Raw genomic sequence first — 22,058 nt, 5'->3', positions numbered from 1 at the left:
TCCAACTAATATTTCCAAATATTGTATTGTCACGAAAACTGTTCATTTATCACAATAGTTTTTTGATCCATGCTCTCAGGCTTCATGGATGGCTTTGCATTACCTGGTTTTACAGGTGTAGGTTTGACTTTTTCCTCTGGTTCCTTCTTGGGCTCCTTGTGAGCTGCCACTGATGGGAGAAATGACATCAAAAAGGCTTGATCGATAGATATAACTGACTATCATCGGCATAACAATTAAAGTTTTTATGGAGTGTTTTCTGATAATATTGCCTAAAGGAAGCATATATAAGGTGAATAAAATTGGTCCAAGCACAGAACCTTGTGGAACTCCGTGACTAACGTTGGTGGTCATCAAGGCTTCATCATTTACATATACAAACTGAGATCGATCTGATAAGTAGGACTTAAACCAGCTTAGTGCGGTACCTTTAATGTCAATCGAGTGAGTCTCTGTAAAAGGATGTGATGGTCAATGGTGTCGAATGCAATCAATTAATCTGACCTTCTTTAGGCTCCAGTCAGGCCTCTCTTTGGGACTTCTAAAGTCCAACTAATATTTACAAATATTGTATTCTTATGAAAACTGTTCATTTGTCATAATAGTATTTTTGATCCATGCTCTCAGGCTTCATGGATGGCTTTGCATTACCTGGTTTTACAGGTGTAGGTTTGACTTTTTCCTCTGGTTCCTTCTTGGGCTCCTTGTGAGCTGCCTCTGATGGGAGAAATGACATCAAAAAGCCTTTAAGATATAGGTTTATATAAAGATCAGCATTTATTATGTGACACTATATTTGAATATTCTAGTGTCAATATAAAAACATGCATTATATCTAATTGGAATAGGTTTAGATCAATTATCATATTGGTTGGATTCATTATTGAGATATTAGGTTATTGAGCAACTGAAACAAAAACATCAGATTTAAGATACTTATAGAAATAGATTCCTTATACCTTTCTTTGCAGGTTCTGGTTTGACTTTCACCTCAGGAGCTTCAGGAACCTCTATTATTGGGGAATATTACAACATATAATTCATTTGCTCATCTTAGTTTCACATTAAACATGTAATGAGAGCTCTTTATGCAGACAGTAATTATAGTACAACTCTGTTAAAATATGATTGGATCAAATCTGTTACTTGATTTGTGAGATTGATAAATATCAAGTTGTTTTGTTTATGACCTGTAGCTTTAATTTAACATGTGGTGACAGTGACTCTGGCCTGTTACTTACCTGTCTTTGTGACATTCATGTGCTCCTTTTTCAGGACAGGGACAGTTTGCTTTTTTGTACTTTTCAGCACCTTGACTGCCCTCTTGGGTTCATCAGCTGAAATGAACAGCAGGAAATGAAGCTACAATTTCAGTTACTACTTAATTTAATTTATTTTACATAGTATTGCTGGTGAAGTCTGTCATATCTTGCAGCTGAAAACATTTACAAGAATATATATAACATATTATGTGATTATAATGTGATTTTTGTGGAAGACTGTTAGAAAAATGTAAACAGGTTGTTTTAAGCCGTTTGTGACCAACAATATAATTTCTGGTTGAGGACAGTCTCTTTTGTTTCTCTCTTTCCAGTCCATTTAAACAACTGAGCAACTGCAAAACTCATCATCCACAAGAATAAAATGTCACAGTGATCAGATCTTTTACATACTGTATTATCTCACCTGCTTTTGTAATGTCAAGATGTTCCTTCTTCAGGACAGACGCAACCTCCTTCTTGACTACTTTAATCATCCTCGCAGCTTTTTTAGGCCCATCGTCTGAATTATTAAGGAAAAGCTGATTGAACAGTTTCACAAAAAATATACTGAGGAAAGAAATATTGCCACTTATTAATCTATCTGGCCTTCTTTAGGCTCCAGTCAGGCCTCTCTTTGTGACTTCTAAAGTCCAACTAATATTTACAAATATTGCATTGTCACGAAAACTGTTCATTTATCACAATAGTATTTTGATCCATGCTCTCAGGCTTCATGGATGGCTTTGCATTACCTGGTTTTACAGGTGTAGGTTTGACTTTTTCCTCTGGTTCCTTCTTGGGCTCCTTGTGAGCTGCCACTGATGGGAGAAATTACATCAAAAAGCCTTTAAGATATAGGTTTATACAAACATCAGCATTTATTATGTGACACTATATTTGAATATTCTAGTGTCAATATAAAAACATGCATTATATCTAATTGGAATAGGTTTAGATCAATTATCATATTGGTTGGATTCATTATTGAGATATTAGGTTATTGAGCAACTAAACTAAAAATATCAGATTTAAGATACTTATAGAAATAGATTCCTTATACCTTTCTTTGCAGGTTCTGGTTTGACTTTCACCTCAGGAGCTTCAGGAACCTCTATTATTGGGGAATATTACAACATATAATTCATTTGCTCATCTTAGTTTCACATTAAACATGTAATGAGAGCTCTTTATGCAGACAGTAATTATAGTACAACTCTGTTAAAATATGATTGGATCAAATCTGTTACTTGATTTGTGAGATTGATAAATATCAAGTTGTTTTGTTTATGACCTGTAGCTTTAATTGAACATGTGGTGACAGTGACTCTGGCCTGTTACTTACCTGTCTTTGTAACATTCATGTGCTCCTTTTTCAGGACAGGGACAGTTTGCTTTTTTGCACTTTTCAGCACCTTGACTGCCCTCTTGGGTTCATCAGCTGAAATGAACAGCAGGAAATGATTTTATAAATATGAATACTAATAAATACTTATTTATCTGTTCTACACATAAAATCTGTCAGCACACCAAAGATATGCGTAAATATTCTGGAACAACTGATTAAATATTGGCGAGATATTAGGTTAAGGACCATCAAAAGAGCTAAAAAAACAACAACGTAAAAGTTAACACAACATAATAATAGCAGGGTTTACCTTTCTTTGCAGGTTCTGGTTTGGCTTTCAACTTAAGGCCTTCAGGAACCTCTGTTATTGGAGAATATTTCAAAATATAATTGATTAGCACAGAAAATTCATCAACCACAAGAATAAAATATCACTGTGACCAGATCTTTTACATACTGTATTATCTCACCTGCTTTTGTAATGTCAAGATGTTCCTTCTTCAGGACAGATGCAACCTCCTTCTTGACTACTTTAATCATCCTTGCAGCTTGTTTAGGTCCATCGTCTGAATTAAAAAGGAAAAGCTGATTGAACAATTATATAACAGTTATAAAATATACTGAGGAAAGAAATATAATTACTAATACTAATTTAAATAAGTTTAATTATCAAATTGGTTGGATTCAGCTTTAATTTAACATGTGGTTACACTGTCTCTGGCCTGTTACTTACCTGTCTTTGTAACATTCATGTGCTCCTTTTTCAGGACAGGAACTGTTTGCTTTTTTGCACTTTTCAGCACCTTGACTGCCCTCTTGGGTTCATCAGCTGAAATGAACAGCACGAAATGATTCTACAATTTCAGTTACTACTTCATTTTATTTTACTTTACATAGTATTGCTGATGAAGTCTGTTATATCTCACAATGGAGCTGAAAAATGTATGAGAATATAAATAACATATTATGTGATTATAATGGGATTTATATGTAATACTATTAGAGAAATGTAAACAGGTTGTTTTAAGCCATTTGTGACCAAAAATATAATTTCTCGGTGAGGACAGTCAAACAAAAGTTACAAAGTATTTCTGGTGAAGTCTGTTGTGTCTTGCACCTGAACAAATTCACAAGAATATATATTACATATTATGTGATTACCAGACCAGATCTTTTACATACTGTATTATCTCACCTGCTGTTGTAATGTCAAGATGTTCCTTCTTCAGGACAGATGCAACCTCCTTCTTGACTACTTTAATCATCCTTGCAGCTTTTTTAGGTCCATCGTCTGAATTAAAAAGGAAAAGCTGATTATACAGTTTCATATGAAATATACTGAGGAAAGAAATATTGCCACCTATCAATCTATAGCCTTCTTTACGCTCCAGTCAGGCCTCTCTTTGGGACTTGTAAAGTTCAACTAATATTATCTCACCTGCTTTTGTAATGTTAAGATGTTCCTTCTTAAGGAGAGACGCGATCTCCTTCTTGACTACTTTAATCCTCCTTGCAGTTTTTTTGGGTCCAGCATCTGTAAAAAAAGAAGAAGAGAGGAATTTATAAATAGATTTAGCCTTCTTTTGGCTCAAGTCAGGCCTCTCTTTTGGACTTTTGGACTTTCTAAAGTACACTTTATGTTTACAAATATTGTATTGTCATGAAGACTCTTCATGTTCCATAACAGTATTTTGAGCCAGTGGACGGCTTTGCATTACCTGGTACTACAGGTTTATATTTGAATTTGTCCTTTGCTTCCTTCTTGGCTTCTTTGGGAACAGCCACTGGTGGAAAATATAACACAAAAAAAGCCTTAAAGATTTTGTTTTTTATAAAGATCAGTATTTATTATATGACACTTTTTTGGATTGTATAACTTTTTATCCATGGAACACATGACGTTTTATGTTAGAAAACATAAAATATATTTTCATCCTTGAAAGGTTTGAAAAGTTATTCGAGCATCTACACAGCGAAATAGCATCTTCAATTTGGTTTTGCAAATTAATTGGCAATTGACACAAAAGAAAATAAGCATGTGCTTACCTTTCTTTGCAAGTTCTGGTTTGGCGTTCACCTTAAGAGCTTCAGGAACCTCTATTATGTGGGAATATTAAAACATATATTTAATTAGCTCATCTTAGTTTCACATTAAACTGTTAGCACTTTATGCAATACTTCTTCCTAAATAAGTTCAACACTTGCTAACAAATGGTGAAATTTAATCTGTCACTATCAATACGGTCACTTGATATGTCAGATTGACATTCGTGATATTTTAAAGATTGTCTGTTTACATATGGTTACAGTGACTTTGGCCTGTTACTTACCTGTTTTTGTAACATTCATGTGCTTCTTTTTCAGGAAAGGAATTGTCTGCTTTTTTGCAGCTTTAGGCACCTTTATTGCCTTCTTCATGCGTTCATCAGCTGAAATGAACAGCAGAATGTGACCAATTATGCCATTTTCAGGTGAGGACATTCTCTCATTGTGTCCCAATAAACCAATTGGGTTAAGCTGTGTCACTGAAAGATTCATCAAATACTAACCATTAATATAAAATATCACTATGACCAGATTTGATACACTCTGTAATATCTCACCGGCTTTTGTGACATTAAGATGTTCCTTCTTCAGAACAGATGCAACCTCTTTCTTGACTAATTTAAACATCCTTGCAGTCTTTTTGGGTCCAGCATCTGAATTAAAAAGGCAAAGCTTAGTTAACAGTGTCACGTAAAGTATACAAATAAAGGAAGAATACCCGCCATTGAAAAAAAAAGAAACACATCAACCTATTTACACTTCCTTATGCTCCTGTCAGGATCCAGGGGAATAAAAGAATGCTGAGAACATACAACCTTTTGAAAGTCTCCCTAATTTGTGATATTAAAATGATATTGAGCTGGGGGACATCGGGCTCTGGGAACTAGATATGATCTTGTGAACATTATACATGCTCAACATCAACATGTAAGCATTGTCATAGTGAGTATGATGATGTAAGCATTTCAATCAATTCAATCAATTGAACCATTGTCCAGTACAGCCTCACAGAGCTGCTAGCAAGACCGTAGATTATTACTGTTGTTATGGATCATATTGTTTAATTGCTAAAAAAGCACTGCATTGCGTGCCTATATGCCTACCTGTCTTGGTATCTCGAATCTTGACAGGTTTTTCATCTTTATGAGTCTTCTTGATTTGTTTTGTTGGCTCTACTTTTTCCTTTGACATCTTCTTTGGTTCCTTGTCCTCTTTGGGAATCATCTGGACCTCTTTCTTGTCTTTGGAAGGTTTCTCTTGGTCTTGTTCTTTAGAGAGCTTCTTTGGTTCTTTTTCTTCTTTTCTAAACAGTTTTGGTGATTTATTTTCATCTTTAGAAGGTTTCTCTTGTTCTTGTTTTCCTCTTGAGAGATCTTTTGGTACTGACCTTTCTTTTGAAGGCTTTGCTTGCTTTTCCTCAGGTTTTTCCACCTTAGAAAGCTTCTTCAGGTCTTTGTCCTTCTTTATAGACTTAGTAATTTTTTCCTTCACTGAAAACATTTTCTCTTCTTTATCTTTCTTAGATGGCTTATTGTCTTCCATCTCTTTTTTTGAAGGTTTTACTTCTTTCTTATCTTCAGATGGCTTTCTAACCTCTTTTTTCTCATTTTCTTTTGTAGGTTTCTTGATTTCTTTCTCCTCCTTTGGTGGCTCTCTTTCTTCCCTCTCCTTCAAAGGTTTCTTCACTTCTTTCCTTTCCTGAGAAGGCTTCTTTACTTCCTTCAGTTCTTTGGGCTTCATCGCTTTCTCTACTATCTCTTCTTGAGGCCTTTTCAGTTTATTCTCTTCCATAGATGGTTTAACGTCTACCCCTTCTTTGGGTGATTTCTTCTCATATTTTTGAGACTTAATTTCTACTTTTTCTTCTTTGGGAGATTTTGTCTCTTTTTTTCCTTTGAGAAGTTTCTTCACTTTGTCAGGGTGTTTCTTGTTTTCTTTTTCTTCTTTGGGATGTTGTATCTCTTCTTTCTGTTCTTTATGAGGTTCCTTTATCTCTTTCTCTTCTTCAGATGGTTTCTTAACTGCTTTATCTTCTTTAGGTGGTTTCTTGACTTCTTTCTCTTCTCTAGATGGTTTCTTAACATACTTTTCTTCTTGAAGTGGTTTTATGACTTTTCTCTCATCTCTAGATGGTTTCTTAACTTCTTTAGATGGTTTGCTGACTTCTCGCTCTTCTTTAGATGTATTTTTGAGTTCTTTATTTTCTTTCAGTGGTTTATTGACTTCTTTCTCCTGTCTAGATTGTTTCTTGACTTCTTTTTCTTCTTTAGTTGGTTTCTTGACCTCTTTCGCTTCTTGCGAGGGTTTCTTGACATCTCTCTTATCTCTAGATGGTTTCTTGATTTCTTTCTCCTCGATAGATGGTTTCTTGACTTCTTTTTCTTCTTTAGATGGTTTATTGACCCCTTTCTCTTCTGTAGATGGTTTCTTGACCTCTTTATCGTCATTAGATGGTTTCTTGATATCTTTCTCTTCTTTAGATGGTTTCTTGACCTCTGTCTTTTCTTTAGATGGTCTCTTGACTTCTTTCTCTTCTTTAGATGGTTTATTGACCTCTTTCTCTTCTTTATATGTTCTCTTGACCTCTTTGTCTTCTTTATAGGATTTATTGACCTCTGTCTTTTCTTTAGATGGTCTCTTGACTTCTTTCTCTTCTTTAGATGGTTTCTTGACCTCTTTATCGTCATTAGATGGTTTCTTGATATCTTTCTCTTCTTTAGATGGTTTCTTGACCTCTGTCTTTTCTTTAGATGGTCTCTTGACTTCTTTCTCTTCTTTAGATGGTTTATTGACCTCTTTCTCTTCTTTATTTGTTCTCTTGACCTCTTTGTCTTCTTTGGATGGTTTCTTGACCTCTTTCTCTTCTTTAGATAGTTTGTTGACCTCTGTCTTTTCTTTAGATGATTTCTTGACCTCTGTCCTTTCTTCAGATGGTTTCTTGACTTCTTTCTCTTCTTTAGATGGTCTCTTGACCTCTGTCTTTTCTTTAGATAGTTGCTTGACCTCTGTCTTTTCTTTAGATGGTTTCTTGACCTCTTTCTCTTTTTTAAATGGTCTCTTAACTTCTTTCTCTTCTTTAGATGGTCTCTTGACCTCTTTCTCTTCTTTAGATGTTTTCTTGACCTCTTTGTCTTCTTTAGATGGTCTCTTAACTTCTTTTTCTTCTTTAGATGGTCTCTTGACCTCTGTCTTTTCTTTAGATGGTTTCTTGACCTCTTTGTCTTCTTTAGATGGTCTCTTAACTTCTTTCTCTTCTTTAGATGGTCTCTTGACCTCTTTCTCTTCTTTAGATGGTCTCTTGACCTCTATTTCTTTTTTGGATGGTTTCTTGACCTCTTTCTTTTCTTTAGATGGTTTCTTGACCTCTTTGTCTTCTATAGATGGTTTCTTGACCTCTGTCTTTTCTTTAGATGGTTTCTTGACCTCTTTCTTTTCTTTAGATAGTTTCTTGACCTCTTTGTCTTCTTTAGATGGTTTCTTGACCTCTTTCTCTTCTTTAGATGGTGTCTTGACCTCTTTATCTTCTTTAGATGGTTTCTTGACCTCTGTCTTTTCTTTAGATGGTTTCTTGACCTCTTTCTCTTCTTTAGATGGTCTCTTGACTTCTTTCTCTTCTTTAGATGGTCTCTTGACCTCTTTATCGTCTTTAGATGGTTTCTTGACCTCTTTCTCTTCTTTAGATGGTCTCTTGACTTCTTTCTCTTCTTTAGATGGTCTCTTGACCTCTATTTCTTTTTTGGATGGTTTCTTGACCTCTTTCTCTTCTTTAGATGGTTTCTTGACCTCTGTCTTTTCTTTAGATGGCTTCTTGACCTCTTTGTCTTCTTTATAGGATTTATTGACCTCTGTCTTTTCTTTAGATGGCTTCTTGACCTCTTTGTCTTCTTTATAGGATTTATTGACCTCTGTCTTTTCTTTAGATGGTCTCTTGACTTCTTTCTCTTCTTTAGATGGTTTCTTGACCTCTGTCTCTTCTATAGATGTTTTTTTAACTTCTTTCTCTTCCTTAGATGGTTTCTTGACTTGTTTCACAACTCTAGGTGGTTTCATGACGTTTTTGTCTTCTTCAGATGGTTTCTTGACTTCTTTCTCCTTCCTTGATTGTATCCTGACTTCTTTCTCTGCGATTTGTTTTTCCACTTCTATTTTTACTTCAGTAAGTTTTGTTACTTGCCTCTTCTCTTTTGGTTTTGTTGTTTCTTTCTCCTCTTTAGAAGGCTTCTTGACTTCTTTTTCCTCTTTGGATGGTTTATTAGGTTCTTCCTTCTTCTTAGACTCTTCTTCTAAAAGTAACCATCAAAGTGTCAGTTTTTCACATATTCTAAAATTTCAGTAACAGACTTGGTGGTGGACCAGTCTTGAGGCTAAACAAAGTACCCGGTGCCCTTTGTGTACATATGGGAATGCTACTAATATATACTGTATATACAATATATATAAAAGTTAACAACCTTGTTTACATTTTTTACACCTGTACTTTTGCACAATATTTTCTACTTTCACCAGTAAGTGTAATTACCTTTAGATTTTATTGGTTTCTTCTTAAGTGGTTTAGCCTCTTCCTTTAGTGCTTCTTCTTTTAATTTTATCTCTATGTTTTCTTCAAGTTCTTCCACTTTTTCCTCCTCCTTTTCCGTTTTTGCAGCTTTGATGTCTGTAAGTAACAAAACATCATCATTCACGAATCAGGTTCTTGTGTGCGTCGAGTATCTACATTCTTGTTTTCACTAGATAGGCAATGCATTACATCAAAACATTAGGAAATAGGAAGAGTAGTATGTTGGGAGTAAGCATGTGAAAACTGCGTAATTTCAAAAGTATTACCTTTAATGATGGCATCTTTAACTTCTTTTATTGCATGTCTTTCCTTTGCCTCTTTGAGAACTAAAGTACATCATGCAGAAATATGTAAAAATTAACAGAACAATGCAATTCTGACCGGTAATCACACTGCATATCCTTAGCCCAGAATAACAGCAGTGCTGTGTGAAAAGCCCAGTCATCATGACATAATCATGCAAGCACTATAAGCACTATAAGCACCATAACGCTAAAAGCACTGATCAAAAACACACCACAACTAAATATTATATTGTTAAAGCAACTAGACCTACATTTTAGAGCTTGACTGCAAAGCTCTACAAGTCACAATAATTAGTTATTCAGTGATATTTTTTTCTTGATACATAATTCATTGACGAGGGAAGATCATATAGTCCATCAGAATGTTATTTCGTGTTCTCATCCAGGAACCCAATAATGTTTTTCTCAGCCTGTTAGCTAGCTGCCCTCTGTACTATTGGCTCACTGCAAGGCAATGGCTGTTTGGTCTAAAACAGGAACACACTATTAGCAACTTGGAAAATAGATTAGTCTTTTCTGAGTCATCAAAAAGACAAGAGCACAGTTGAAGGAGCACTGTACTGTATCAGTCCCAAGATCTTCTTTCTGTGCAGCTATTCACACCTATGTCACGATGAGTTTCTGATCTAATAAAACTTTAGTTAGATTTGATCTGGTCATGCCCATCTTCATATGCTTTTCAAATAATCTATAATTTGTCTCTTAAAGAAACGCACCAACATATTGGGAAATGTGCTCGTCTTTCCTGTAGTCAGATGAGAAGATAGAAGAAGAATATGAATTGAATCCCTGTGTGTGTCCAGATCAAAGATTGGCACACAAATCAAGTTTTTCTAGAATGAGACTATAAGCCATGCATAGAGATATAAATGGCAAATGTGACCTTGTTTCCCACATAGAAGTGGAGTATATTATGATCACCGAGCCATCTGAGCCCTAACACCTAAGTGTTCAGATTGAACGAATGCTAAATTTAGAGGCTACTAGTACAGTCAATCCAAGGATATGAGTTGACTTCTCCTTTTGGGCAACACAAATTGAGTTAAAGTGTGTCTGGGCGAGTCTTCAAACTCAACTGTGGGCTAAAACTTGAGCCCCAGTATTTTTAGCCTTAGAATTTGTCACCATTAAAATTATGCTGCATTACCTATTAACAGTTCTTGATTGCAATGTACCTAATACAACTATCACTGAAAAAAATTAAAAAACTTGATGATCTGAGACAACTGGAAATTACTATATGTTGCTATAATTAAGCTAGTTTAGCTATTGAACCTTTTTACCTTTTCTGCTTCTGGGTAAAACAGACAGCTAGAGTATTTCATAACATGTTGTAATCTAATACACAATGTTAACAAACACACTGATATGAAAATATGAAAGATGTTACATTCAGTAAATAAGTCATTGAACAAATACAGTATCTGTTTAGTCCTAATAACCTTAATCACACCACAATCAAGTGATCCGTTGAAAACATGTTAAGAAAATTAAGATATAATAGGTATTCACACTAACCATTCAGAAACAGGTAATGCAATCAGGTAATGAAATGAAATAGATGTGATGATAATGATAAGAGTGTGTACCTTTCTCATGTTTGTGAAGGTGTTCTTCTTCTATGTGAGCAGCTCTGGACCCGACTGTTCTTAGTCTCTTAAAGGGAACATGAACCTTCCTTTTTCGTTTGAGTCCAGTTTTCACACTTTCACTGTTGTTGTTGTTTTCATCCAGTTCCTCGATGATGTCGGAGTATTCGTCTTGGTCGTGAACTGTTGTTTCCTCTTCTTCAATATTGTCAGATTCGGGCACAACACTGGCATTATTGAGTTTTTTAGATGACATAATCTCAAAATCAAGATGTTGGACAGATGGCTCAAAATCAAGATGTTGGACAGTTGGCTCTTCGTCTTCATCTTCATGGTCCACTTCCATCATTTCCACTTTGACCAGTTGTTCTCCTTCCTCCTCCTCCTCCTCTTCTAAATGCTCAATATTGTCCACATCTAAAGCTTCCTGGTCAGTTTTTACAAGCTGATCTTTGACATCACCGTCATCAGTTATTTCAATGTTTTCTTTGTCTCTTCCTTCTACAGCATGAAGATCTTCATCTTCAGTCTCCTCCTCATCAACCTCTTCTTCTGTTTTTGTGTCCTCTTCCTCCACCTCATCCTCCTCTTCATATTTTACTAGAACTTCTACAGTTTTTTTCTCCTCCTCTTTCTCGTACCTAGCTTTCACTAATTCTTCTTCAGTTTTGTTTCCCTCCTCCTCCTCTTCTTCCTCATTTTCTATCACAAGTCGTGTTGTCTCCTCCTCCTCCTCCTCCTCCTCCTCCTCCTCATCTTCCAGATCTTCTTCTACTGCATCTTTAGTTTTTGTCTCCTCCTCTTTCAGATCTTCTACTGCATCTTTAGTTTTGGTCTCATCCTCTTCCTCCTTATCTTCCAGATCTTCTACTGCATCTTTAATTTTTGTCTCGTCCTCTTCCTCCCCATCTCTTACCAACACTTCTTCGTTTTTTGTCTCGGTCTCTTCTGTCTCCTCCTCTGTCTCCTCTTCCTCCTTATCTTCTACTGCATGCACTTCAGTTTTGGTCTCCTCCACCTCCACTTCCTCGTCTTCATCCACTTTTCTGTCCTCTTCTTCCTCACCATTTTCTACCAAAACTTCTTCAGATTTCATCTCCTCCACCACCTCCTCTTCCATGTTGGTCTCCTTGTCCTCTTCTTCTTTTAATGCATCTTCTTCTATCTTTGTTTCCTCCACCTCCTCCCTTTTTACCAAAACGTCTTCAGCTTTGGTCTCCTCTTCCTCCTCTTCCACTTCTACCACTTCTTCATCAGTGTTTGGTTCATCTACTCGTTCTTCTATTCCAATATCAGTTTTAATATCTCCCCCTTCTTCTCCTTCATCATCCTCTGGTTTGAAGTCCTCCTCCTGTTCTGTACCAACGGCTTCCTCATCGTCTGTCTCCTCCTCATCGTATGCCGCATCGCCTTCTGTTTTAATCTCCTCCTTTTCCTCTTCCTCACTGTCAACCTCTTCTCCCTCATCTACGGGTGATGGTTCATGTTCTTCAAGGTCGATTTGTTTCACTAGTGATGTGATAGTAACAAATTTAGTGCCTGTTATCAATCTTGTATCTGACTAATGAATATGACTATTAGAGAAAAATGTATGAATACCATCCTCCTCCTCCTTGTTTGCTTCACTGGCCGCTTCAGTGGGAACTTCAGCCTCCTCCTCCTCCTCCTTAATCTTCGAGTCGAGGGCTTCACTTAACTCTGCAGCAGCAGCAGCAGCAGCAGCAGCAGCAGCAGCAGCAGCTTCATCTTTGGCAGCTTGCATGATCTCTGTAACTGTACCATCAACCTGTGACCTGACTTATCTGACCTTCACATCATAACATGGAAAAGCAGTTCCAAACTTGTTTGATGGGGTGAAATGGGAACAATGACCATTCATAACATTGTATAGTACACACCATACACTGCAATTAATGACTTTCCTTATTTGCATATATCATTAAAATGATCTTACTGCCAACAAATGATAGGAAATGACCAAAACCACATCACACAATGGTTCATCTGACATTTCTACTGAAGATGTAAATGTTTACAAAATGCGTCACGGATTTTTTCAGTTTTTCATAGAGTTTCATTTAAAAAAGAAAAAAAGGGAGGCCTAGGTACAAAAGGTACAACTGAGCACCGTACTTTTTTAGCAAACTTTACTCAAACAATAGTGCATTTGATGGAGGACTATTTTCAGTGGCGTATTGATACATATTTCTTGATTTAGTGAGTATTTAGAGCAGCAGAACAGAACATGTGGGATTTACTCAAATTAAACTAAAGCGTTTAATCGTAGTGAAGGTAAACAATGTCGCTCTCTAGATAAATAATTGCACATATACCTGATTGTTTAAAACAAATATATATAATTTTTAATGGGAAGAGGGTATATTATATGTTATTTGTAGCTTTATGTTTGGTTAACAATACTTGTTAGTTATGAATGAATTGTTGTTTTTTGTCTTTTCATAGTATTTGTTGACAAAAAGAAAAATATAGATTTTCCAAGGCTACGTTTTGAAACATGTGGTTTAGATAAAAGACAGATAAAAGATCAAATAAAAATATTTCAGGCGAAAATACGTTATTCAGTACAAACAATCCAGATACATTCATACACACATACAGTATATTGCAGAAGTTTAAATTATTGAAATACCGGTTACAGTTGGTCAGTCGGTCAGTGGAATGCAACTCCCGAGGACGAATTATAAAGACAGATTTTCATGCTCATTATAACATATAAATCCTTAAAACATAGGACACAAAACATTATGATGGAACAAAATCAACTTAAGAGCAAAACAAATGAATGCCGAGAAATGCTACATACAACAAACGGTCAGTGTGACAAACAGAGAGAGAGATGCACTCACCAAAACCTTATAAAGACATGTATTACAATAAAAGTGTTCAGGTTATCAATAATGCACATTTGTTAGTGAAAAATTGAGTTTAATCAAACAAGATGAACATACAATTTCATCATACTTCAGGCCATTACTGATATTTTTGTTTTTCTAAAAATAATTTGGTGAACTGGTCTCAAGTCTGCCTAATGTCATACTAGGCAGACTTGAGACCAGTTCATAATTTCTTTTGGGAAAAATGAAAGTTAATGCAAACATGCATGTAAGGCAACTATTTTCTGGCAACACACGATGCATATGTCCAAAACAACGTTATAGTTTATTTCCGTGATAAATGGTGATATTTTCTTACCTTTTTCAAAAGGTGGCAGAAATTGACCTACATTTGTAAGAAAATACGTAAATGAAAGAAAATTAGCTTAAATGATTTTATTGACGAAAAAAGAAAAATTTTCTGTCATTAATTACCTTTCCTTTGTACCATATGTATATGAGATGGGAGAGCTGCAGCTTTATCTAAACAAAGAGAAGAAACAAACACATTGGTTGTAATTTGCAGTCATATGCTAGTCAAATGCTTTTAGGTAAAATAAAACTGTAATAAAAAGTGAAACCTTTTTCAGTTTTGACATTTACAACAGGTTCACCTAAAAAAAGAGAGAAGAAAATATGATAATGTATGCATCAAGGTTTCACTATATTTTGTATCACTATATATTATATATATAATATATAGTATGTCACTATATATGTGTAAAACAATCTTTTTGTTTAGCTTAAGTCAATATAGTATTAACTATTATAGTATTTAACTAATGCAAAGAAGCATACCTTGATCAGCAACAAGCATGCTCGACATGTAAGCCACAAACAAATCTTTCTTGTCTGAGAAATGCAACAAGGCATCTTCGACAACTTTCATGGGTTCAATGGACACTTCAGGTAGGATCCCTGAAATATTAGCACAACAGTCAGTTAAACCAGCAGTTCATCATACAAAAAATACAACTTCTGATTGTTTACCATTAATTATATTACCATACTCATTCATATGAGTAATAACAGTGAATGCAAACACAGTGATATACCAGGAATATTATTGTATGATTTATTATTGATGTCCTCGTATGTTAAAAATGTTAAACTACCTTGTTCACCAATCAGCGTTGTGGAGACGTAGCTCACAAGCATGTTTATCTGCTCTGTGGTGATTTCTGCGGTTCTTTTCAGAGCAGACATGGGGCTGAATCCCACAGCATGCTGGATATCTGATCAACAGAAAGGTCAAAGTAGAAACTGCAGTTAGCAGACTACAGTAGTGTACATTGTAGTGGTAAACATACTTAGTAGATTATAAGATCATAGATAAGAAGTTAAAATACTGTACCTTTTACTGTATCCAGTATTACATCAAAGATGGCACAGAGCACATCCTGGATGTATCCTGTTATTCCACTCAGAAAGTTGTTAGTACCACTGAAGACATTTCTGCCAACAGCCACAGGGTCAATGAAGCTCATGTCCGTGGTTCCTGAGAACAACAACAACAATGCATTCAAGCCAAAGCTCCAGTGAGACAGTTAAAGACCAATAGGAAAATATATTGTCTGCCAGTAATAAAAGTACTACACACCCACAACAAACACAAGCTAACAGTAACCGTGTAATAATGCTGATTTAGTAAGGAATTTGGGCAACAAAAAGGATTCAACAATACAGACATAGTATTTAATGTAAATAATGCACACCAAATAATAAGAAGGTTCAAATATAGCAGAGGTACCTTTTGCTATATCCAATACGCTGTCTACGACGGCACAGAGCACATCCTGTATGTAGCCCACTATTCCACTCATGGTGTCATTTGTAACACTGAAGACATTTCTGCCAACTTCCACAGGGTCCATGAAGCTAATATCCATGGTTCCTGAGAAAAAAACAATAGAAAAATAATAAGGACAAATATGTCAAATCAGTATTGTATGCTGTGTGAAATTGTCATTTCCATATTTAGGAGGTTACAGATCAGAGGGATGTTAAATGAGGAGAGCAAATACCTTTTACTACATCCATAATTGTGTCCAAAATGGCACATAACACATCCTGGATGTAGCCCCCCACTCCACACACAAAGTCATTAGTAACACTAATGACACTTCTGCCTATGACCACAGGGTCGATGTAGCGAAGGTCAACTTTTCCTGAGAAAATAGTGAGGGAAAAATTAATGTTATCGTTAGTTTCTTAACATGTTTTTCGTTGTGAATAAAAAATGGAAGACAGACAAATTCTTTAGTCAGAAGTAAGCAACAAATATGGAATACATACCTTTAGTTATATCCAATATAGTATCTAATGCAGTGTCCACAACAGCACACAGTGTGTCCCTGAAGTTGCCCGCAACTCCATGCACAAAATCATTCGTTGAATGGAAAGCTTGTCGACCGATGATCACAGGGTCAACATAGCTGAGGTAGAGGTTCCCTGTGGATTCGGGGGTAGGTTATTAGAGCCATTGTCACATCACATGTATGCTAAAATGATAACAACTTTTTTTATGAGTACGAGTGTGTTTTCATACCTTCCTCATCTGAAAAATAGCGAACAAATCCATCTTTTGCTTCCGCTAATTCCTCAGCTGCGTAGGTGGCAGCGGACATGGGGTCACTTAAATCAGGTGCACATTCTAAGGGCCCAGAAATATGAGAGTCAAACATTACAATAGTTGCTTGAACACTGTAGAAAATGTGTGGCATGCATGCTGTCTCTCTTATGTACCTTGAAACTTATTGAGTAGACTGGATACTTCATCAACAGCGTCGTTTACAGCTTGCATGGGGTCCAAAACGATTTGCTGAATGTCTGAGATTAATAACAGGTGAGCATCATGTTTGATGGTTGAATTACTAAAAAAGATGCATTGTCAGGTATTCGTGACTTACCAGGGACGGCCTTGTACTCCACAAAGTCGAACATCACCACTCCAACCACCACCCAGGACAGAAGGGCCGCCAGGGCGATAAGCAGCTCCGCAGACATTTTCAGCTTCCCGAGGAGGCCGAGGCCTTTGGACTTGAGAGAGCTCGTCTGTGGTGCGGCTGCTCCATTGGACCCACTGGCTGTGGAGGAGGAGGATGCGGCTCCTTTATGTGGAAAAACGCAAGCAGTCACTCTGAGAACTTTCAACATCATCAAGGCAGTCTTGTTGCAGTACAACGTTTGCTGCTTGGTCCTCTGCTACACTGGAACAGGAACAAGTATAGTTTTTTGTTTTTTTATGTATTCTTACATGATTTGTCCTTTTAGACCCAATTCTCACTGTTAATAAATAACACAGGAACAGTGGCATGCAGCTCCAAGAGGTTATATTCATAAGTGTATTAGGGAAATGTTGCACACAGGTATTTGTATTTGCTCTTTTTCAGTGTTTTTTTTAACAATTTCCTAACATGGGAGTGTACATTTTTGAAAATAATAGAGGCAGAACGAAAAATCTGCAGGGCAAATATATCGACCAAAATGCAAAGAATACAACAGAATCTACATGTATGACGGCTAAGATATGTGTCAAAATTACTAGCCAGCATTGGCCTGTTTATCTATTGTCTGTACAATGTCCCACTCAGGGACTCTTTAATAATTAAATCAGTATCTTAAAGTTTGAACGTTATTATTGGTCAGGCTCTTGAAAATACGGCTCTGACAAAAACCTCTCATTGCATTTCTCTTTGAAGTGGGTGATCGTATGTGGTTCTTTTCAAATATATAAAAATATTCATGACTAAATAATCAAATATCATCGCGTTTAAGTTCTGAAAAACATTATTTACATTATTATTATTAATTAAGAGTTTAACAAGAAAAAACTCAGCTAAACTGCTTCATCGCAAGTGATTGACAGTACAGACAACATCAGCAAACATCAGCAAAAATTAAAATGTTTAAAAACTCTGATTAGTGCAGAGAAATATATGAATTCACCTTTTCCCATCTAAGACCAACCTACGTCAGGGTTCTTTTTGAGTGAGAAAAGCAAGAATAAAAGAATATAGAAGTCTCTCGTAAATATATCCTCTGTGATCAAAGAAACTTTACACGGATTCCTTCATTTATCAGATGATAACACAGCCTGTGTCCTGATGTTGTGGGATTATGTGAATTTTGATTAAAACATCTTGTCAGATTGAAGATCATAAAAGACAATAATCATCTGTCATTTTTATTTCATCAGATTATCCAAACACATGATGCACTTAATAATTCCTGTCAAAAATGATTGTGATGGCATTTAATGACACTCGCAGCACTGCTGTGTTTTTTTTTGGACATGGTGCCAAGGTGTTAGAGAGACCTTTTAAATGAAACCTGAGCATGACCGTCATGCCCAGTTTACTTCCTCATATGCTGTAATTAAAGAACTAATAACAGACCCTTGAGAATTATTCAGGATGGACAGGTGGTGTCAGTATTTCACAATAAATGTATACCGATTCGAAAGGAAAACTTGCGGTATTGCTCAATTCATTCAAGCCCCAAAACTTCACCAAACTAAATAATTGGTTGGAAAATACCTACATGAGAAGTATTAGCCTATTTTTTAAATGGCAAAAAGAAAGTTGAAAACCAGAGGTCAGCCGCAGCAGCAGTCATGTCTGTCACAGGAGAGCAACGCTAATACTCTGGCTACATGATATCCTGTATTTATAGCAACCAACTTTCAACACATTTTCCAAAGAGGACATAACCAAATCAAAACATAGCCATTAATTTATTACATAGTGTATATATATTAGGATTTATGTACTATATAAAACAGCAAGTGTTGTTCATTTCTGTGCTAATGCAGGTGTTACAGTCCTACCTTCAGCCATAGTCAAATGGAGACAATTTCAGCTATAATCCTTTAAATTGGGGGCGAAGCCTCCTCTTGCAGAAGTGAATGGAAAATCACAGCTTCAGGAACCCAATCAGCATCCACTTATTATGGGAAAAAGTGACCAAGTCAATTCAATTATTCCACTTCCATGTCACGGTGTTCTTTCCCGACTCATGTAATCCACAGGTTGAACTTCTCCAAGATTAAAAAATAAAAAATTAGAAAATCAAGCATAAATTATAAGATTTAAAGGTGTTGCAGAATTTGGAGCTGCCAGTGTGGCAGCATTGCAGAGGGGGGTCTGGGGACGGTGGCAAAGGAAAGCAACGCAGGGGAAGGAAAGAGCCAAGCCAAGCAGAGGGCTGGTGAGGGGAACAGACAGAATACCACCCAATGTTATTGGTGCCTCACATGGATAGGTCAGAGCCCAGCAAAGGGAGCCTTCAAGGTAACTTTATCCACCAGAAGGTCCGGGTTATTCTTAGCTGGAGCTTTGCACACCAGTCGCTCCGACAGGCCTTTTTTGGCGTTTGAGGCGGTGTGTGTGAGATCAGTTAGCTGAATTGGGCCCCTTTGTGATATACTACACTAAGACTTTTTATGACATTTTAATAACATGCAATACTACGACTTTTTGTTATTTTTATGACACACTTTACTATGATGTTTTATTCAAATTTTAATGCCATGCTATAGACTTTCATGGCAAACTTTACTTTATGACTTTTTCATAGACGTCCGATATCAGGATTTTTTATGACACACTATACTATGACTTCTAAAAAAAAGGATTTTTTAAGACTTTTTAAGACTTTTTCAGACTTATCATAAGATACATTTTTATGACATACTTTTTAAGACTTTTTTTATTGTACACTATACTATCACTTTTTGACAATTTGAAAATATATTTGAAATATTATACTTTTGGACATATACTATTACTTTCATGACATTTGATGACATACTATGGTATGACTTTTATGACACTTAAATAAATCATATACGTGTTGTATGTCATACGATACTATGACAACTTTATGACTTTTTATGACATACTATACTATGACTATTTGTGGCATATGTACTGTGTCTTTGTTATGACTTTTTTATGACATAGTACACCTTTACTTTTTTGCAAGACATGGCAAAATAAGGGTGTTATAATGTATTTTTTTTTTACAATTTATTTAATCAAATATAATTAATCAAGCATAACTTAAAAGCATGCAAACCTGCCAGTCTCGCTGTCCAGTGTTGATTTTAGGCTGTAGGCATCCCAAAATAAATAATGAATAATGATAATAATAATAATATAATGATGTATTTCGACTTAATTATGACATCATATGATTTTTATTTTCTTCCAACATAGACAGCATCATAAATAAAGCCGAGTAGAGGATGCACTTCCTGTTACAACACCGGGAGTTTCATCTCAGGTTCTGCTGAACAGTTCTTTATTGCAATCATCCAGTCTGTTCGTTCACACACTGGACACAATGTAATTGAACTTCTCTCCTCTACAAAGCAGAACACTGCATGCCATAACCACAAGACACAATCACAGTCATTCAACCCCCAAACAGAAGATTATCCACTGCTGCCATTATAGATTATAATTTCAGATGTATTCTACGCCATACCATACAATGCCTATATTACAACTACTCTTTGACATTTTATTGACACACTATAGTATGTTTATATGATTTTGCTTATTACACTGCTACCTACACAATAAATCTATACTTTGACACAAAATATTCGTCATTTTATTGATTCAAAAATAATGTTATTGTTTCCACAAAAAATGGTCTCGCTGTGTGCGGTGATCAGAACTGCGTCCATAGCAAAGGTCTGCCGTTCATAGCCATAGTTTTGTAATTGACCAATCAGAATTTACTTTATATGTTTATAAGGAGTGTGTCTCTACAGTGGAGCTGCGGCACTGATGGCCACAGGCCTGACGATGAGGGTGAGCTCCAGAGGTACAGGAGGAGGAACGTATCGCTCCTCATGGAGAAGCCGCAGTAACAAATCCTCAGTGTCCTGTGGCCAGCGGTGAACACACGTGTTCTGAAGCCAACAGGGGACATGTTTCTGAGAGAAAGTATGTATATATGTGTTATTTCTTTGTGTAGTAGATAAAGGTTTCAGGGAGAGAAATGGCTGAACAAAAAGAACTCTCTGACCTGGGACGCATTGAGGAAGAGAAGCGGTATGAATTTGAAATTCAAGCTGCCTTGGTGGATGAATTCATTCTGTATCTGGAAAAATTTGATCAAAAATATTGGTACCTATCAGCAACTATTCTCAGAATCAGAATCGTCTAATTTAAACAAATATGTTCTCACCATGGAGTGAATATATTTAGTGTGTCGACCATGGATATCCACTACAGATCCTTCAATGTCCGCCTTGTACTTTGGACTGATGGCGATGATGATCATGGTTGATGGCTGTTGAAAACACACACACACACACACACACACACACGCACACACACACACACACACACACACACACACACACACACACTTAGGACCGATTCACAAAAATCTAGATCAAATCTGTTAAAATCAGGTTTTAATGAAGGTTAAACTGACATCTTTCAGGTAACCATCCTTCCACTTGTTGATATCCATGCGCCTGATGGGGTTGTCAAAACTGTCAATCTGTGAAATTAAATTCGGGGCATTAGGTGAACTGCTGAGTGTTTAAAAAAATGTAAATGTAATCTGACTTTTGAGAGAAGATATATTAGCTCACAACTGGTCGAAAACCTTGCTTTGTGAGGAAGTCTGCAAAGGGGACTATCTCTGAAGAAATGTCCGAAGAATAAGTTATAAAAACGTTTCCTGAAAAAGAGAAGAGATCATAAAATCCAAATGAATCTCAGATTTAATCCTTTTTAGTTAAATAGTAAACTCTATGCAACAATGCCATGCATAAGAAGAGCCCCTGTTGTTTGTAAATATGCATTGAGACAAGTTGTTCTTTGTTATTATATATTGTGCATATTTACTGTGCAAGAACAATCTTTAAATGTATACAATACAACAAACTACAGCCTCACAAATAACCATGAATTGAATCAATATATCTGAAACTACTAACAACAATTCTAAATAATACATTTCAATAAGATAGTATTTTGATCAGAGTGGCGATTTTTGTTTTTCTGGTTTGTCCAACAAAAACATTAAATTGACT

General features: G+C 36.0%; 2 protein-coding genes across 20 annotated transcripts in view; both read right to left on the bottom strand.

The window, feature by feature from the left end:
* The window catches only part of LOC306740291 (uncharacterized protein), a 29,967-nt gene extending 10,863 nt beyond the window's left edge, over nt 1-19,104 (bottom strand). For 11 of the 19 annotated variants that reach the window (XM_079222397.1, XM_079222411.1, XM_079222409.1 and 8 more), the window contains exons 1-22: nt 12,705-12,901; nt 11,106-12,614; nt 9,478-9,537; nt 9,173-9,307; nt 5,757-8,936; nt 5,211-5,306; nt 4,938-5,036; nt 4,654-4,704; nt 4,326-4,391; nt 4,046-4,141; nt 3,803-3,898; nt 3,341-3,436; nt 3,078-3,173; nt 2,918-2,968; nt 2,605-2,700; nt 2,323-2,373; nt 2,015-2,080; nt 1,687-1,782; nt 1,242-1,337; nt 960-1,010; nt 652-717; nt 104-169 (exon numbers count right to left, since the gene is read on the bottom strand). In XM_079222397.1, coding sequence (XP_079078523.1) covers nt 104-169; nt 652-717; nt 960-1,010; nt 1,242-1,337; nt 1,687-1,782; nt 2,015-2,080; nt 2,323-2,373; nt 2,605-2,700; nt 2,918-2,968; nt 3,078-3,173; nt 3,341-3,436; nt 3,803-3,898; nt 4,046-4,141; nt 4,326-4,391; nt 4,654-4,704; nt 4,938-5,036; nt 5,211-5,306; nt 5,757-8,936; nt 9,173-9,307; nt 9,478-9,537; nt 11,106-12,614; nt 12,705-12,867 — 6,382 coding nt within the window. In that variant the 5' untranslated portion in view covers nt 12,868-12,901. Of the gene's footprint in view, nt 1-103; nt 170-651; nt 718-959; nt 1,011-1,241; nt 1,338-1,686; nt 1,783-2,014; nt 2,081-2,322; nt 2,374-2,604; nt 2,701-2,917; nt 2,969-3,077; nt 3,174-3,340; nt 3,437-3,802; nt 3,899-4,045; nt 4,142-4,325; nt 4,392-4,653; nt 4,705-4,937; nt 5,037-5,210; nt 5,307-5,756; nt 8,937-9,172; nt 9,308-9,477; nt 9,538-11,105; nt 12,615-12,704; nt 12,902-14,318; nt 14,346-14,434; nt 14,483-14,580; nt 14,614-14,797; nt 14,918-15,114; nt 15,235-15,353; nt 15,498-15,749; nt 15,894-16,023; nt 16,168-16,294; nt 16,451-16,547; nt 16,653-16,744; nt 16,829-16,908; nt 17,110-18,827 lie in introns of those variants that run through there. The other 8 variants (XM_079222402.1, XM_079222407.1, XM_079222404.1 and 5 more) reach the window with 7 other exon arrangements.
* Nucleotides 19,105-20,191: 1,087 nt separating this feature from the next.
* Nucleotides 20,192-21,295, bottom strand: LOC306733306 (E3 ubiquitin ligase TRAF3IP2-like; the record flags this gene model as incomplete). The annotated part of the gene is made up of 3 exons (XM_079214526.1): nt 20,192-20,945; nt 21,038-21,112; nt 21,200-21,295. The coding sequence occupies 3 exons, from the start codon at nt 21,293-21,295 to the stop codon at nt 20,775-20,777; spliced, it is 342 nt and encodes a 113-aa protein (XP_079070652.1). The 3' UTR covers nt 20,192-20,774.
* Nucleotides 21,296-22,058: the final 763 nt, after the last annotated feature.

The sequence above is a fragment of the Taurulus bubalis genome, assembly GCF_910589615.1.
Source record: "Taurulus bubalis genome assembly, chromosome: 1".
Lineage (NCBI taxonomy): Eukaryota > Metazoa > Chordata > Actinopteri > Perciformes > Cottidae > Taurulus > Taurulus bubalis.
This window is presented reverse-complemented; position numbering and strand designations above follow the sequence as displayed.